This window comes from Sceloporus undulatus, chromosome 6 (genome assembly GCF_019175285.1).
Source record: "Sceloporus undulatus isolate JIND9_A2432 ecotype Alabama chromosome 6, SceUnd_v1.1, whole genome shotgun sequence".
NCBI classification, from domain to species: Eukaryota; Metazoa; Chordata; class Lepidosauria; order Squamata; family Phrynosomatidae; genus Sceloporus; species Sceloporus undulatus.
This window is the reverse complement of record NC_056527.1, coordinates 48250012-48267357: the sequence shown is the minus strand read 5'-3', so window position 1 is coordinate 48267357 and position 17346 is coordinate 48250012. Positions and strand designations below refer to the sequence as shown.

At 40.4% G+C, this 17346-nt stretch overlaps 1 protein-coding gene across 4 annotated transcripts in view; it reads left to right on the top strand.

The window, feature by feature from the left end:
• THRB (thyroid hormone receptor beta) overlaps positions 1 to 5187 on the top strand; it is a 240343-nt gene extending 235156 nt beyond the window's left edge. For all 4 annotated transcript variants that reach the window (XM_042477056.1, XM_042477055.1, XM_042477057.1 and 1 more), the window contains 2 exons: positions 603 to 861; positions 2298 to 5187. In XM_042477056.1, coding sequence (XP_042332990.1) covers positions 603 to 861; positions 2298 to 2539 — 501 coding nt within the window. In that variant the 3' untranslated portion in view covers positions 2540 to 5187. The remainder of the gene's footprint in view (positions 1 to 602; positions 862 to 2297) is intronic.
• The last annotated feature ends 12159 nt before the right edge of the window (positions 5188 to 17346 follow it).

Genomic DNA, 17346 nt, shown 5'->3' with positions numbered 1-17346 from the left:
CCAAGGCAGATGGACCGGAGGGAGGGCTCTGTTTCTTAAAGGTAGGCCCGATGGTGTTGGGGCTGCCATTTCACTCCCTCCAGGCTGGATGGCTTACCTTTCTCTCCCTCTGGATGATGGTGCAAGGAGGGGAAGGCTCTTCTTTCAGGCAAGGCCTGATGGAGCTGGCTTGCCTTTCTCTCCCTGTGGATGATAGTGGATGCAGGGGAGCATGTGGATGGTATCATCAAGATGATGTTTGCAGCAGATCTTTTTGGTCATAATGAGAAAAAGGAAAGGAAGGAACTGAGACCTTCCTGGGGGACATCTTCCAGAGTTACCAGTCAAAAGGCTTTGGGCAACTGTTCCATCTTGCCCTTCTTAACAGATTTTCTTCTGTGAGAAAAGGAGAAGGAAAGGTGGAGAAGCACGGGGGGTTGCAAGTGGAGCTAGTTGTCTTCTGGACTTCTGTAAAAATTTCATGATGCCTGGGGGAGTATGCAATAAAAAGCCTTCCTGAGAAGCATGCTATACATAGGAGATTGGTTTTTATTGTGGGTTTGGTTTCTTGGAAAACCCCTCTTTACCTGGGAAAATTTATTCTCAATTTCAATTCTTTTCAGCTGCCATGTGAAGACCAGATAATCCTTCTGAAAGGCTGTTGCATGGAGATCATGTCCCTCAGAGCAGCAGTACGCTATGACCCTGAAAGTGAGACTTTAACACTGAATGGGGAGATTGCAGTAACAAGAGGCCAACTGAAAAATGGGGGTCTTGGCGTAGTATCAGATGCCATTTTCGACCTGGGCATGTCACTGTCATCATTCAACCTTGATGATACAGAAGTTGCCCTCCTTCAGGCTGTACTGCTGATGTCTTCAGGTAGGCATGAAAAACTTGCCATCTTAATCACGAGTCATCCTGCCAAGTAGGGACTCTGTAATTTCTTCTTATAAAACTCACTGAAACTTGTTTGGAACATGCTCAGAAAAGTTACAATTAAAACAGTCAGTGGAGATCTATAGTTCCTGAATCTATATGCCAGAATCCAGAGAATAGAACAGGTCACCCTTGACAAAGATGAAGGAGGGCCCTCTCAGGGGCAGTGCAAAAGGAGAGTATTGTCCCACCAATAAGAATTCCCCAATTAAATCCTCTAGTTAAATTTTCTTTCAGTCTTAAAATTTCTAACATTGCAGAGAATGAGACCTGGAAAATCATTCCACACTGAGAACTCTTATATTTGCTGTGTTTGCATTCCCCTGGAGATTTTGCCTGCACATTTTCTTTGGATGCCTAAACTATATTTTTGAATTCTCCGCTGAAGTTTTAAGGTGCTACAATGCTAGAAGTTTGGGGACTGAAGGAAAATTTAATTGAGGATCAAAACGTTTCTTTGGAGGGCAATTCAATCATTGGAACTACCCATAACAACACCCCAGGTCCTTTCTCTAAGGAGGGAATCTGGCTTTGCAAGTGGGTTCTTACAAGGTTCTGAGTGTGAAAACCTCTTCAACTTTTGGATGTTGGTGCCCAGAGTGGGCAGTAAGAGTGCATACAGAGATAGATCAGGGGAAGCATGGATCTACAGCACCTAACCTCCACCCCAGCACTATTCCTCTGCCATGTCTTTAAACTGGCAGTAAAACACTAGTTCACAGCTAGTGGCACAGAAGTAAAATTAGTAGAGTGAGCTGTCACAGGGATAGTCTCTGCAGCAACATCCCCATGGAGAATCCAAATGTTCAGGTGGCTATTTCTACCAGCTTCCATCTTGACTGGAAAAAAGGTATTTTGTTCAGTTGCCCCAATGATTTGGATTTCAACAGGGATAACTCACAACAATACATTTTTGTGGGGTTTTCGGGCTAATACATTGTTGCTAAGAAAATCAATTTTCCCTCAATTTGCTCTGGGGAGTGAAAAGAATGGGGAGGGAGTCTGAGGGTGATGTCCCAGCCTGCTAATCTCAGGGCTTCAACCCGTTGGAAGAAAGACAGTGAGAAAATCATGAAGACAGTTGGTGGTAAACAGACTTCCACCCTGCCAATGCAAACCTACCAAGGCATTGATAAAGACAGTTTGCCCACTTTGGATTCTCCTTCCATCCTACTATAGCTATAGGATTGCTGTGTAAAACATCTGTTGAGCTTCTATTAAATGCCTTTGCTTTGTCATACTGGTCTTTCCCTGGGAGTTATAATGGGAGTCAGCCACTCAGCAAACCAATTTGTCAGGTTGGTCCGAGAAGGGACTTTTTAAGGCATATTGCACCAATGTGACTGAATAAAATTGATCTTTCCATTTAAATTATACAGATCGCCCCGGTCTCGTCAGTGTGGAACGGATAGAAAAGTGTCAAGAGGGCTTCCTCCTGGCGTTTGAACACTATATTAATTACAGAAAGCACCACATTGCACACTTTTGGCCAAAACTGCTGATGAAAGTGACGGACCTACGAATGATTGGAGCCTGTCATGCTAGCCGCTTCCTGCACATGAAGGTGGAATGCCCAACAGAACTCTTTCCCCCTTTGTTCTTGGAAGTTTTTGAGGATTAAAAAGAAAAAGACTGGAGAGGTTCTCAGAATTCTTATAGCACTACTGGGTGTCATTTCATTCCATTGCCTAGTGTTTCTCCCCCAATTCATCCACCCACCCCACCCCATGGTCCATTCCCATTTTTGTTACACCTTGTTTTTGGTTGGAGAATTGTTTTTAATAGGCACGGATGAGTATGTCCCTTCAAAGCGGGTACTTGTGATGGTTGCATATTTCTGTGTTTTGTGTGTGTGTATTTCAGTCCTTTTGATGTGAATCCTTGGAGAGTTTGAGAATGAGAATTTAAGTGAATCAGTTTCATTCACCAGCACTCAGGTGGTCACAAGCTCACACTCATTGCTGTTTGGAGAGAGATGACAAAATAAGTGGAAGTGTCAGGAAAATATATTTTTAAATTCTGCCATATTTTATACAGTATTAAGTCATTTTCAGGAAATGAGACCTCCTAGATGAGGTATTTGGCTCAAACTACCAAGCGTTAGTCATGCCCAAGTCCAACTGAAATCAAAAGGACTTACAGAGCAATCCTATATGCATCTGCACAGAAATCAGTCATACTGAATTCATTGGGATTTACAGTATTCCCAGAATTATCTGTATAGGATTGCAGCCTTAGCCTTGCCTAACCTTCACTTGATCATACTGATAGATTCTAGACATTATTGGCTCTGCTTAAGAAAATGGATTTCCATTTAGCCAAAGCTTTCCACCATTGCCATAATTGCATTCTTACTTTGAGAAAAATCAGAAACTTTTGCACCTTTCAGTCTTTCTTAAAACCTAGTGGGTGAGCAATGCTCCAAAAATGTGAAGCAAGTCTCCTATTTACTTTTGTTGTCCATATTTATCTGGGGCATGCATGTGTGGAAGGCAGACCTACAAGAATACGAACGGACATTCTGATTCTTCTTTATACCAAGTCTCCTCAAACCAATTTGATATCATGTTAGAACACAGACATTCATCATTCAACTTGCATTATTGTTTTTGATTTGGTTTGGTTTTGGTTTCTGCATGTTGAGCCTGATAGCTTTGGCCTCAATCCATTCATTTCTTATTGATATAGGAATCTGATAGGCAGACAGAAAATTCCATTCTTTAAAGGCTGCTGTATTGTTTTGAATGGAGGCATCAGGTACAGAGGAGCATGAATAAGGTGTACATAAGTGTTTTGCAGATGGCTTCCAGGTCTCGCTTAAAGCAATGTAAAAAAGAAAAGGCGAGATTTTATCTGAAAGCTCAAAACACATAAATGTTCCCGGGGGGAAAAACATAATAGAAAAGGTGTAGTTCCCCCCCAAAAAAAGAAAAATACTACAGGCTACTTTCAAATTTCTGTTCTTTTCAGCTCTCCTGCTTTATCCAAGCAATATAAAGCACATTCCCACAATCACTATGGTGGTTTACTATCCATTTGTAGTGACTTTTTTTATCATCGTGGATGTAACACTCAGATGATGAAATTATCATCTGAATTTTCCATAGGGCCAGCTCTGAAGATCACTTGTATTGGTTGGCTTTAAAGGTTGTGCAGATCCATGTGCCCTGTAGGGCTTAATCCATTTTCTCTGATGGCAATTTTGATGTACTGGGCAGAGAGGAGAGAGTGTAAGATTCCCTCCCTCCCATTGATTTATTAATAAAAAACTGATCAGTAGCAAGCAGGAATCATGACTTGGAAAGGTTTTAATGGTAAAGACTTTAGGAGATCTGCTATTTCTGTTCTAATATACAGAGTTCCAGAAGCATATACCCTATTTGTTACAAATTGTTCCCATTTTAGTGTGTTGTTCTGGAAAGGAGCTCATTTTGAGTGGGGGAGCTCAGCTAATGTTGCTTATTTTCAAAGCATGTTTTATGACTCCTTTCACTCTGTGCGATGCATTGACATATCAGTAACTAAGATGATAGATGCCTGTGTACAGACACTTATGGCAACTGTAACTCAAGGCCATGAGCCAAGGAATTGGGCATCCATGCAGCTAAAGGGCTTGGGGCTTGAGTGTCTAAATCAACAATTCACATGCCACATGGTAAATTTTGCCAGAAAGTTCATGGAGCAGCATGTACTGTACCATGAAGTCTGCTGTTGCAAGAAATGTTCCAGAGTACAAAGCCTGTGTATTCTATTCCAGACTGACAGCTAAAGCTCTAGATCCAGAGCTATATTATCCATCAGTGGAAAATCTTGCAGTCTGGTAGACTGTCACTATGGACAAAATAAGAAATCACATCTTTCCAGTAGGAAGCGAAATTTAATTCTAGGCCTGTTTAAAGCTTGATGCAGCCTAATGATCTTGGTGGTTTCAATATGCCTGATTTGTGACCTGTTGATTATCACCTATGTAATTAAATGCCAAGGCATACAAAAACATTGTTCTAAATGGACTGACTACTTTGGCCTTTCAGATGTTTTTGGCATACACTCTTCATTCGCCCTAGCTAGGCTAGCCAGTGGGGAGGGGGAGAGGGAACTGAAGACCCCAAACATCTGGAGGGCTACAGATGCCCACCTGTCATCTAGAGGAAGGGTTCGGGGATGCTTTAAACACTTCTTCAAAAGCTAGAGATTCAATGTTGACTTAGGCCTGTTACAGACTGCCAAAATAAAGCTGCTTTGGGTCTCTTTGGAGGCATGCTATTTAAATGATGCATGGGTCCTAAGAGTCCGGAGGTCGCGCCAAAGCCACACTGCAGTCCTTACCACTGGAGTGCTGCTTTGGTGCAGCTTCCAGATTCTTAGGATGCACACATCATTTAAATAGTATGCCTCCAAAGAGACTCAAAGCAACTTTATTTTGGCAGTTTGTAACAGGCCTTATTTTTTTACAAAAAAAACCAACCTTTAAACTAAGCCTACACTTCAGAAATCTTTGCTGTCAAGCTCACATCCATAATTTACTGGGAGAAAAAACTCATAATATTTGTCTGCTTTTTGGAGGCAAACATGCAACTTGTGGGCAGCACAAGATCTTGCTTAATAACGTCGCTTGAGAAGACATCTTTAGACATTTTATACAGATCCCAGAGAAGGCAGTGTAGAATATATGATCTAAAACAAATGGCCTATATTGGACTTATCAAAAACTTATCCATGGAACGTCTTTCCCCTCAAAAGTCCAGCTCATGGCTGAAAGGTTTGGTAGGGCTGTGCAAGCTGAAAGTGGTGGGTGATCTCTTGATCACCCAGATGTCACTATATAAAGAGCATTGCCTGTTCTCACAGAGAGAGGTATAGCCTCAAGGAAGATAATTGCAAGCTTTTGTGATGCTTTTTGTTTCATAAGCTTCTGATGGTGTAAAGATATGCAAGGTTTCCGGAGTAACCTTTTCTTTCAATACTTGAAGTCTTTTAAATATGATTGGGTCAACTCAGGGAGCTTTTCAAAAATGAACAAATTTATATATACAGTAGATAACAATCTACCCAGGCAAATACATCTGTGAGTCATCTACCTTTTTTCAATATTAACCACAAATATATAAGAAGATGTAACTGACCCTCATCAGTAAGAGAGATAGCCTTTTTAAGTAAGGAAAAATGCAGGAGATTTGAAATGCTACAGTATAAATTCCTACATTTCTTAGTTGCAGGTCCTGTTGAAATAGGTGTGGACAAGGAAAGACTAGTACTCAGGGTGTGTCTACAGAACCAGCTGCTAATATTTCCTCATGGAAGATATACAGTCCACACAGAGCTTGGAAAAAGTTACTTTTTGGACTACAACTTTCAGAATTCCAGAGGCCATGCTGGTTGGGGGAGTCTGGAAATTGCAGTCCAATAACATTAACAAAAATTACAAACCTCTTGAGTCCACACTCCATCCGGTGGTTTATTGCTCTGTTTGTCACTGTCCTTCTTTGGGGCCATAATGATATCTTAGTTTTCATAATATTTTTAGATGATTATGGTGAGTTTGTGCTTGTATGCCCATACTCCTGTTGGCCAAAGTTACCTTGTTTGTTTGTTTTTAACAGAAACTAGTTTGGGCTAACTTGTGATACCAGAAACCGAGATACATCACAATCCTAACCTGAGATTTCCCTCTTCCTCTTTTTTTTTCTTTCGGGGGAGATGTACAGTATAATTTTTAGGAAATGTACAATATAATTCTCTGAATTCAGCATTAATACAGATTTGAAGATTCAAGCTCCAGCAGGCAATATACGTTTATGTGCAGGAAATGTATACAATTTAATACAGGAATAATAAGGGACAAAACTGACATGAATGAGGACTTTTGACCTGTTTCAGTTTCAGTTCAGCTGCATCTCTTGAAAGTCTTCAGTACCTGACCTAGACACTCACCTTACAAGTAAATAACATACTGAAGATCTGCAGTTGAATTTCTCATCTTTCTTTTTGGTTATCATTTTAAATCAGCTGCAAGTGCGGAGGGTACTGAGAGCCATTGCACTGCAGAATTTTTCTGGCCTATCCTGTTTACCATCTCCTATTTTTCTCATTAGAGAAAAGATGCAGTGATATGGGATTTTCCTAAGTGGGCAAAAAACATGTTGAAGAGTGCTAGTTTAGATCAGAGTTCAGGGAGAAATTGTAAAAACAAAACACAAAAACTCCCTGCTATTTTGATGTTGATCTAATCTCCCCCTTCTCATCTCATGGTTTCAATCCTATAGGCTTTTTATTTATTTTTGTAAGTGTGTGCAGGACTGCACCCTAAAAAAGAGGCATCTGGAAATGTCTCTTTAATGTCTCAGCTAGTTTGGCCCTGAGCTTTCACTGCAATCATTGAGACTTTCTTCAAAGTAAAGTAACAATCACAGTCCAGAGGGCTGTGTGCAACCATTCCTCCTATTGAAAGAAAGAAATCTTTGGAGCCAAACTATTGGTTCTGTTACAAGTGGAGCACCATAGCTTTTCCCATTGTTTTATGCACAGCTAGGGATCTGCCTGCCCATCCTCCCACCCTTCCCTAATAAGTCAGGAGGAATTCCCCCAGTTCTTAGAGCATTCCCATCGTTGAAGCGAACAAGAAGCTATTTCAGACACAAGAACTTTTGATGACACTGAAAATCGTAAGAGTCATTGTACAACAATATAATAAGTTGCTAGGCACTTAAATTGTGTTAGCTGTTTGCTATTCAGTATTCTAAATCTAAGCCACTGCAGAATGTAGGATTTAACTCCTGCAAGCCATTTTCTTAATAGGACAAGGTGCAGCTTGAAGAGCTGGTTTCAATCAGAGTTCAGGGAGAAATTGTTGTAAAGACAGTACAAAAACTTCCTGTTGTTTTGATGTTGGTCAAATATTCTCCTTCCCATCTCACATGTATAAGGAGGATAGTTGTTCAGCAGTGCATGCTGTGTGACATGAACACTCACTCACTAAGGTGCATTTCTATTAGTCATCCATCACAACTCAATAGCCATTGTTCATCTCTGAGAGGCTTGACTTGGAAAATGCAATTGTTCTGATTTTAGTCACTCCAGTTTTATATTTGTAACTCCACTGACTTTCAATGGTTTCCCTTACCATTTACACCAGAGAGAGAAAGAGAGCAAGCAGAGCTGGGACTTATGTTACAATTGGATCCCACAGGTTTGTCTTTTTATCTTAACATAGTTTACAGTCCTGTATAAGGGTTGTAGATTATAGGTAAGCTCGATCAAATAATATTCCTGAGTAGTGGCTTGCAATGTAACTACTCACAGTTGTAAGCCCTATGCCCAGTATTAATTCCACATGGGGTGGGCCTTTACTGTGATCACAACAGACCTGAATTTTTACTCCACTACATTAGTTCAACTTGTTCATGGTGCTCTCAATTTTGCTTTCTGCTCCTAGGTGTAGTAGCAGTGGAATGTTCTACATACAAATTTGTTGTTCATTATTTTTTACAAAAGGATATGTCATGTTTCTTGCTCTGAACCACAGGTATTTAAGCTGCATTGGGTTTATGTCGCAACTGAGTTCTGTAATTTTTTATGATGTGTTTTAAAGTGAGATAATCCATTTCTAAAAGCATTTACCAACACTGTGCCAAAATATAGATGTCAGAATTAGACACTGGACATTTGTGATTATCTATGTGCTAAATAATTGCTCCACTGCAGCACAGAAGGAAAGAAGCAACCAAAACAGAATCATAAAGAAGATTACTGTTTTGCAAATCTGCCTAATCAACGCTATTGACCACAGGAAGAGCATGTTGTTGTTAGTGACAAAGTTTATGCTATGGAACTCTTAACATGTAGGTGTCATATTGACTTGCTGCATAAATCATACGCAAAACCAACTATTAATGTTTTTCAGATGTAGCCAATGCTTGTAAGGCTAACCCTTTTTCCCTCGTCAGCAATTAAGAGTCAAAACCAAGGGGGATCCATTAAGTCTAGCTTTCATTGAAAGCCAGGGTTGTCCATATGAAAAGAATTAAGACTGACGGGGTAAACAACATCTGAGTTTATTTCCCAGCTCTGCTAAGGACCTATTGAGTGACCTTGGGCAAGTCACTATCTCTCAGCCTTATGTTCCACAATAGTCCCTTGCCTCAAACTGTCGAGGTTAATGAGACAACACTGTGTTATCATTCATGATATCTTAACAAATAAGTGTTCTTTGCCTGCCTTTTTGCAACATTGGAAACAGCAAGACATACAGGAGAAGCTCTGATTTGTCCTGTTGTAATTTTATGCAGATAAATAGATTTATCAGATATTTCCTTTTGATACTACTATGATATGACCCTTATATAAATTTTTATAGAAACACAGTATCCTAGAGTGGTAGAGGTTTATTTTCCACGTAAAAGAGTCAAAACAAAGTGAGCACATTTATTTTGAAATGAAATAATACTGCTTTTTTTATGAAACACACCAAAAAAAAAAAAAAAACCAGTTCACAATGACAAAAAAAAGGTTTAGCCTTTCTCACAAAGTTTTTACTGTGTTGTATAAATGTTAGCAAATGCAAAGTCTGCATTGCTTGTGTGTATCAATCCACATTCAACAATGTCGCCTTCGAAAGCAATATTGTGCAGGTATTAAGCTGTTTGTGACTGTCTATTTGCACAGTTTACCTAATTTTATAAAGCTAACCCTTATTTATGCACAAGACAATCAAATGTAAATCTACATCCCCGTGTAGATGGAATTGATGTAAATTACTGAGCACAATGTTTAACATTAAAAAGACACTTTATTTAATTTCACAACTGAACTAGTGTTAGATAAGATCATATCAGGGCATGAATGAGTGACTGTTTCTTCCTTTTACTTTTTTGTTTGTCTGTTTCCTTATGTCTCCATTTTTTAAACTCTTCAAAATGACATTTGTTCCTCTGCTGTAATATTCCATTATTTTCAAAATTAAGAAAAATGGATTCTGTTGGGTTTTTTTGGATTCGGCCTTTTTTATTATTTGTATTCATGCCCTGAATCTAAGTTTGAAATTACATGGATTTATAAAATTACACAGGCTGAGGATTCTGGGATAGGTTTTTGTTGGGGGGGGGAGATCCCATTTAAACAGTGTTAAGTGATATGCTAGATGGGTAATATTTTTCCAGCCTAAACCTTATTAAAGTATGTGATCACAAATGTTTTAAACTATCTGAAGAGAAAATTTGTATATTTGGGGGAAGAATATAATTTTTACATAGCTTTTGTATGCAGATATTAATATGTAATTATGACTATAGTGGGCATAGATTACTGTGTAAGCTTGAATTCTAAAAAGAAACATCTTATAACTGAGCTACGGTTGATGTCTCTGTTTCTTCTTTCAGGGTTTTTTTTTAGTTCAGGTTGTTGCGATTTAGCATTATAGCTGTTTGGGAATCTTCACCATAGACAAAGCAGTTTCTACTTCATTCTATTCTGTTCTCACATCAGATTGGTTTGGTGCTCATTTCCTCCAAAAAATGTATTTTGCCTAATACGTCCATTTTACAAGCAATTTCATTTTCTTGAAGTCACTGTTTTCCTGAATATTTTTTTTAATTCGGCAACACCTTCAAAATCTGAAGGAGCATACATAGTGAAATATAACTGCATTTCAATTATGTATTGGTATCAGAAATGTGAATTAGGAAAGTTCTCATTAAAAATGAATTTCACCTCACCCATAGTCTTGACCAGCACATGAGGATACTCTGCTTGAACTTAAGGCCTTTTAGGCTTCCTGTTCTTTACCAACTCAATGATGTACCAGTTAGTTTTGCTGGCTAAAGTGGAACCCAAATTCCTTCCTACTCCACCTTCATCAGCTAGGCCAAGCTCTCTAAAACATCTTCATGCATCATCGAAACACCACATTTTGCCTTCATCTATAACTTCTCCCCCATCCAGTGATGCCACCTAAAGCCGTCCCTCGCAGCTTCCAAAATACTTTTCTCAGAATTAGGGATCCCTCCAGAGTAAGGTTTCCATAAAATACAAAGAACTGAAATATCATTGTGAGCTTAAAAACTAGTGACCCCCAGTAAATGATTCCATGTTCATGTGAAGTAGCATTAGTGGCTCATAGATCAAGCAGGGAGACACTTACCTTCACAATTTCAGTTGAGACGCTCTCCCTAGAAACATAGCCAATGAGATGCTACTGTGAGATAGCTATGGCATCTCAATACCCATGAGCAGCCTGTGGTCTGAAACAGGAGGGGGCACCTTGCTCCTCTGACCACAAACTGCCAGTGTGAACACCACTGAATTCTGCTTACAGTTTGGAGTGTAGCCTACACAGTCCTGGTTGAGTGGGAACATTGACTGCTGTAACTGTCCCCACTGCTATCATCAGAGAAGGAGGTGACCACATAGAATACACCTTGCATTAGTTATTTCCACATTGTCTAGGGCCCAGAGAGCCAAGCCATTATTGTATGGATGGCTTACAGCCTCGACAGACCGGCAATAAAGGCTGGCATTGGAGTGGAAAGGGGATTTGGCATTTGCACGATGCACACCCCGACTCTTCCCCCATACTGGCGTGATGCTGCATGCTTGACCGCACGGTGGGTGGCATCACAATGCTCCTCTGGTGCTTCATCCAGTTGACACAGCACCCAAAGAGCACCGAAAACCTACGGCATTGGCAGCTGTGACGCCCTTTTCGTGACGCAAAACCACTTTTTACAGCTACTTTTTGCACCGCAGAAAGGCCAGATCTGCAGCATGTAGTTGTCACAGGCCTGATCTGTCGAAGAAAGAGGTGGCTGCAGGCCATCCTTTGGGGTGGTCTGTTCAGCCCCTTAGAAAACTATCTGTGCAGGAGCCAGGCACTGGTATAACAGCCAGAGGGAGGAACATGCTAGATAGTACATCATTCTCTTGCAGTGGCAGTATCTGCATGTTGGAGCTGTCTGAATTTGCCCACCACCTCTCACTGCTGTTGTTTCATTCATGCCAGATGTTCCTGAATTCCTCTCTTTCCGAGCCCTGAAATAATTGTTTGTGCAATGGGCCATAGCATGAGTGTTTTTCATGCTAGGGTCCATTGCACAAACGGTTTTATCCATAGGATCCCAACCTTAAATCTAGCAATCTCCCTGCCAGAATGATGGCCAAAAAGAGACATATGTAAGGGAAACTTCCATATATGTATAACCCTCACAGGTTGCCAGCCATATAATGTTATATATGCAAGGCCCTGTCATACATATTTTTTCTATCCAACTGTAGAAGATGCTCTCTTCAGACTGTTACTCTCCATGTGAGGAGAACAATAACTAGCACCTTTCCCTCCTGGAGTGTTTAACTACTAAATAATGCCTGAATAGAGTTCTACTGAATGCACCCACTGGTCACATTAGATGATCAATTTGCATGGGCAAGAGCCTACCATATATACTTGTGTATAAGTCAAACTCATGTAGAAGTCAAGGGCAAGTTTTGGGGCCAAAATTATGGATTTTGTTATGACATGTGTAAAGTAAAACTTAGGGGCATGAAAGGACATAGAGGATGAAGTAAAGGGAAATGCTGCCAAAGAACTTACAAAATTCTGCCAGGCATAACTGTCTGTATTCATCCTAAAGGCTGGATGGATGAGAAGGGAACTATGGTAAATGATGGGTATGTGATATATGTGGGCGTCTACGAGGTGCACGTGGGGCTAAGAAAACTTGTACATGTCCAAAAGGATTTATAGGCAAGAGTTAAAGTATCAAACTCTTATCAAAATAGGAACCATCTTCTTCTCTGAGCAGAGTGGCAAAAGATAAGTGCTTAGTCCCCCCCAAGACTGTGAGAACCTAAAAGAAGCACTGAGCCATTTACTCTCTTGGCACTCCTTTGAGGGAAAGTGCCAAAGAGCTGCTGGCACTGCCATTTTCCCACCTAGACATTCAAAAATTTATTAATTTCTTTCCAGGGATTTTGACTGAATATTCCAGTAAATATTGGGGAATTCTGGGGATTTTGGATTTAGGTAAAACATTCTGGGGAATATCTTCGAGGCTTGTTGGCAACACTTGCCATTGGGCAATATCCCAAATTCTTTACAATGGCAAAGTAGAGGACCAATAGTGAGAAGTGGGCCTTAGCATCAGTACTAGTATTTTACAAACGGCATTGCAGTCTGCTCCCTAACTTTATATAATGTTCTCCCAGCTTTGATTTCAGAAGGTCATGTAGATCATGATTTGGCTTAGATGAGGTTATGAGATGGTAGGCTTCTGGATTTGTTAAGGACTCTCCTATGCATAATTCAAGTGCTTGTACTAACACAGGAAGTAATCAAAGAGATGAAAATTGCAGCCTGAGTAACCTTCCCAAACCTACACAAATTCTGCCAGCTGTTTTCATCAGCTCACAGCATCCCTCAGTTATGACCACATGGGCTGTGGCTGATAGGAGCAGTAGTTAAAAAATAACTGGAGGGGCCCAAGTTGAGTAGGGCTGGCCTAAAGAATTCAACATGACAGGGAGTCCTGGAGAACTGATTATAGTATGTGACCCTTTTTCCTAAACCACCTTCTACTGGAATCTGTCTGCAGCTTCCCTTGAATACAGTACCTGGAGTTGGCTCACTACAGAGAATGAGGTAAGACTGTCTTATTTGCACCGACAGGCCTGCCTTTGTTTTCCATGCCACTCATTGAAAAGGCTTTGATGAATCTTGTCGAATGTTATGACTGAACGATTTCTGTGGCTGTATTTCTGTTTTTCAGAAGAGTGCCTCTCTCAGTTACCCTTCTTGATTCAAATAGCTTTATGTCAAATGTCCACTTCCTCCCACCAGTTATGGCTTTTCAAAAATAAAATTGCATTTGCCAGTATCAAAAGAACTGTTTTTTCTCATTAAGAGGAAACATGTATTAAAAAATAAGTTACATAACTGAATGACTCAATGTAGTCACAGTGTAAACATCTTATTGCAATGGCAAACAGCAGAGGTCCTAGTCAAGTGTTTCTAAAATTTGCCAATGAAGAAACTCATTGCACTCAGAGAGCTGCCAGTGAAAAACAAGACAGGGTTTCTGTACCTTTACGTTTTGTGCAGAAGAAAGAAATTTCAGGTCAGGCTTTCACAACAAGTAAGGCTTGCTGAAATTCCATCATCTATATAACCAATTAATGGCGTAAGTGGCCACTCTTTCCCCCCCCTGGCAACCTTAATTGTAGAGCAACATGCATAGCAATCAAATGGCTTTTGCACTTATTTGGAAGCAATTCTGTTTTATTGTTAGTTGCCAAAGGCAAAGATTTAGATGGTTCCGCCTGCCATTTCACATGGAAAACTTGACTGGGCTAGCAGTTAATTTTCTTTCAACATAACAAGCAACTAAGACAGCAGACTAGCTGGTAGAGCACAGCTGGAGAATACAGCTCTCTCCTTCAACACCTTGCAGCCACGTCTTAGTATCTGCTACCTGGGACCACTACTTCATTCTGCCTAATGGTAAGGCCATTCATGTTTCAAAATCAAAGAGATAAAACCATATCCTTTTGATAGGATTGTCAGATTCCAAGGCCCACATTTGCGTCTCAGGGCTTCGACCCTCATTTCCAATTCTCAGGACAAAGGGGAGAAATCTCAGGGCTATAGCATTGTCTTGAAATGTGTGTGTGTGTGTATATATTTTTCTCATTTGTTAGATGTGGTGTTTATTTATTTTATTTGAATAATATGCTTTGAGAAACTGTAGTTGATGCTTAATGTATCTACTCAACAGCATCATATGGAGCTGGCCCTGTAGCATCACCAGGAACTGCTTTCTGTGACATCAGAAGGAATCATTTCTAGGTTTCAGATCTGGGCCCTAAAATCTCAAGGCCTAGCATAATCCTGACCTGATAACCCTACCTCCTGGTTTTGAGTCATTCATGGTGTCCTTCCTTCTCCTTATAATTTAATGACTCACATAATCCAGCCATAGGGAATGTTAGGGATATTCACATGCATAAATTTCCCTTCCACATGTGTGTGTTCTTTTTTGGGGTACTGCATGGATTGGTGTTCCCTTGGTTTACTGAACAGCCTGTGAATTCCTTACACTACTATTCTATGCTTTTGGGGAGGGGCATATCACAGAAGCATCTGGCTACATCCCATGTAGTCAGATATGAAACTGTGACATCAGGGCTGAGATCCACCAGGGTCCTCTGGAGTTCTCAGCACTGTTGTAAACATTTTGTGACTGGCTATGGGGACACATAGCTTAATACTTTTGCAATCCTGTCTGCTCCCCATGATGTACAGAATGGCCTTTTATGGAGCTTCAGAGACAGTTCAGGAAGTGGCAACAGTGTCTTCAGAGAAAAACATACAGTGGGCCCTTCCTAGATGCAGGGGATCCATTCTAGACCCCCTGCGTATGGGAAAACTGCCTATGTTGGAATCCTATGGGCTCCTATGGCAGTGCACTCCTGGGGTTTGCTGTCCGCGTGAGCTCAAGTCCATGGATGGTGTGGGCAGACTACATACAGATCAAAACTGAAATGCCATTCTGAACAAGTGCTCTCTAAAATCCCGTGAATAAAAAACAGTGGTATAATTCCTCTTTATTCACGGAATAATCGCAGGATATTTGCGATGTCATGCAACATTATGTGATCATCTTTGCCAAATCACGCAATATTGACAGGAGCATCCCACGATGTTCCTGTCTTTTCTCCCAGTATGATAAACTCCTCACCAGGCATCCGGATCTCTGAAATATAGGTCACTGTTTAAAAATGAGGTCAGGACCATAACTAGGGTGATGAACTGGGTCCCCTTTTCACGATTTATCGGTTAGAACAGGGATGGTAGCCATTGCTTGCACACCTCCTTGGCCATGGCACTATGGTGAGAAGAGATGGAAACTCTAAACCAACATCATCTAGACTAAAGGTTTTTGCAACCCACTTGACCATGAATCAAGATTTCTGCTAGGTGTCTGAACCACCTGGCCTGAATAATTTTCTGACTGTTTGCAGAGGAGTGTATTCTGTAATCTAAATCCAGTATTTTTCTATCCCACAAAAAAACATAGCAGCCTACATAGTCAGGTGCATTAACAGTTCTGGACATTCCCCAGTGTTATGAGCATTTTCTGAACTTACATTAGATCACAGCAGTACAGAGCTGTGTGCAAGGACAGAATGACCATGTCAGCTGGAGGTGAAATTAATACATGTGGGATGCTGCAAAGTCAGTACAGTTCAGTTAAGCACTTTCTTACCTAGTCATGAATGTATTGAAGATGTGGAGATGGATGGATGGATAGATAGATAGACAGATAGATATGGTTTCTTTTTTGTTTATTCCTTTGAATGTGTGAGCTCAGGTTAAGAGAAAATTATAGAAGAGTGCAAGTGACAATTTTGTTATCCAGTACTAGTTTTAGCTGTCACACAGCCAAGACCACAGAATCTAGCTGAAAGCCAGAGTGCATGCTTTGTATGGAGACAGTCCAAAATTTGATCCTTTTTGTGTTCAACCTCAGACTAAATTAGCCCCTTTACATCAGGAGAGATGACACTGAACTAGACGACTTAGCTAGCCTCTCCCACACCCTCCAACTGCAGCCTCTCTTAGCTTGTGCATTCTTCCTCATTTATAACTTTCATGGTCTTGAACACACTCTGATGTTGTTTGCTCATGCATGTCCCAGTTTTCATCAGTGAAACGTTAGCGTATATGCTACTAGAGAAGGAAAAGAGACTCAGCCTGTTCATATAATCTATATGAAGTTTCCATTTACCCATTGCCAGTTTATAGTATTTTGTAAAAGCCATAAAGACATGGGTTCCAGATTCTCACCTCTTGGCTGTTCATGTCACTAGGCACATGACAGAGTGGATGTTTTCAGTGGATAAGATTATTTCTTAATATATAGAATCCTGGAGTTGAAAGAGACCACAAGGGCCTTCCAGTCCAATCCACTGTCATGCAGGAATATAATCAAAGCATTTATTCAAGATGTATCCCATCACTCTTCTTAGAAATCTACGTTAAAGAATTTTCATATATTTGAGGTAGGAGGAAGAGAGCCTGGGAGAATAACTTTATAGACTACAACTCCCAGAATTTCCTAACAGACATAGCCACAGACTTCTCCAAACTCAGCTGTCTTCCTAAGAATGAGTTCATTGTTGACATAGCTCAGTGGCACATCATATTTTTTAAGTGTAGAAGGACCCAGTTTATATCCCTGACATCTCTCCATCTCAGACGGTGAACCGTTAGCAGAGTGGGAATTGGTGATATGGTCACAAGCGTCTTCTTTCTTCCAGCCTGTCACTGTCAAGTTTGTATATCCAGGGTCAAAGCAGATATTACTTTAAAATTACAGCTCATAGCAATGGCTTTTGAAAATGTCTATTCTAGTATAGGGAAGTAGGGGGTTCATCATCACC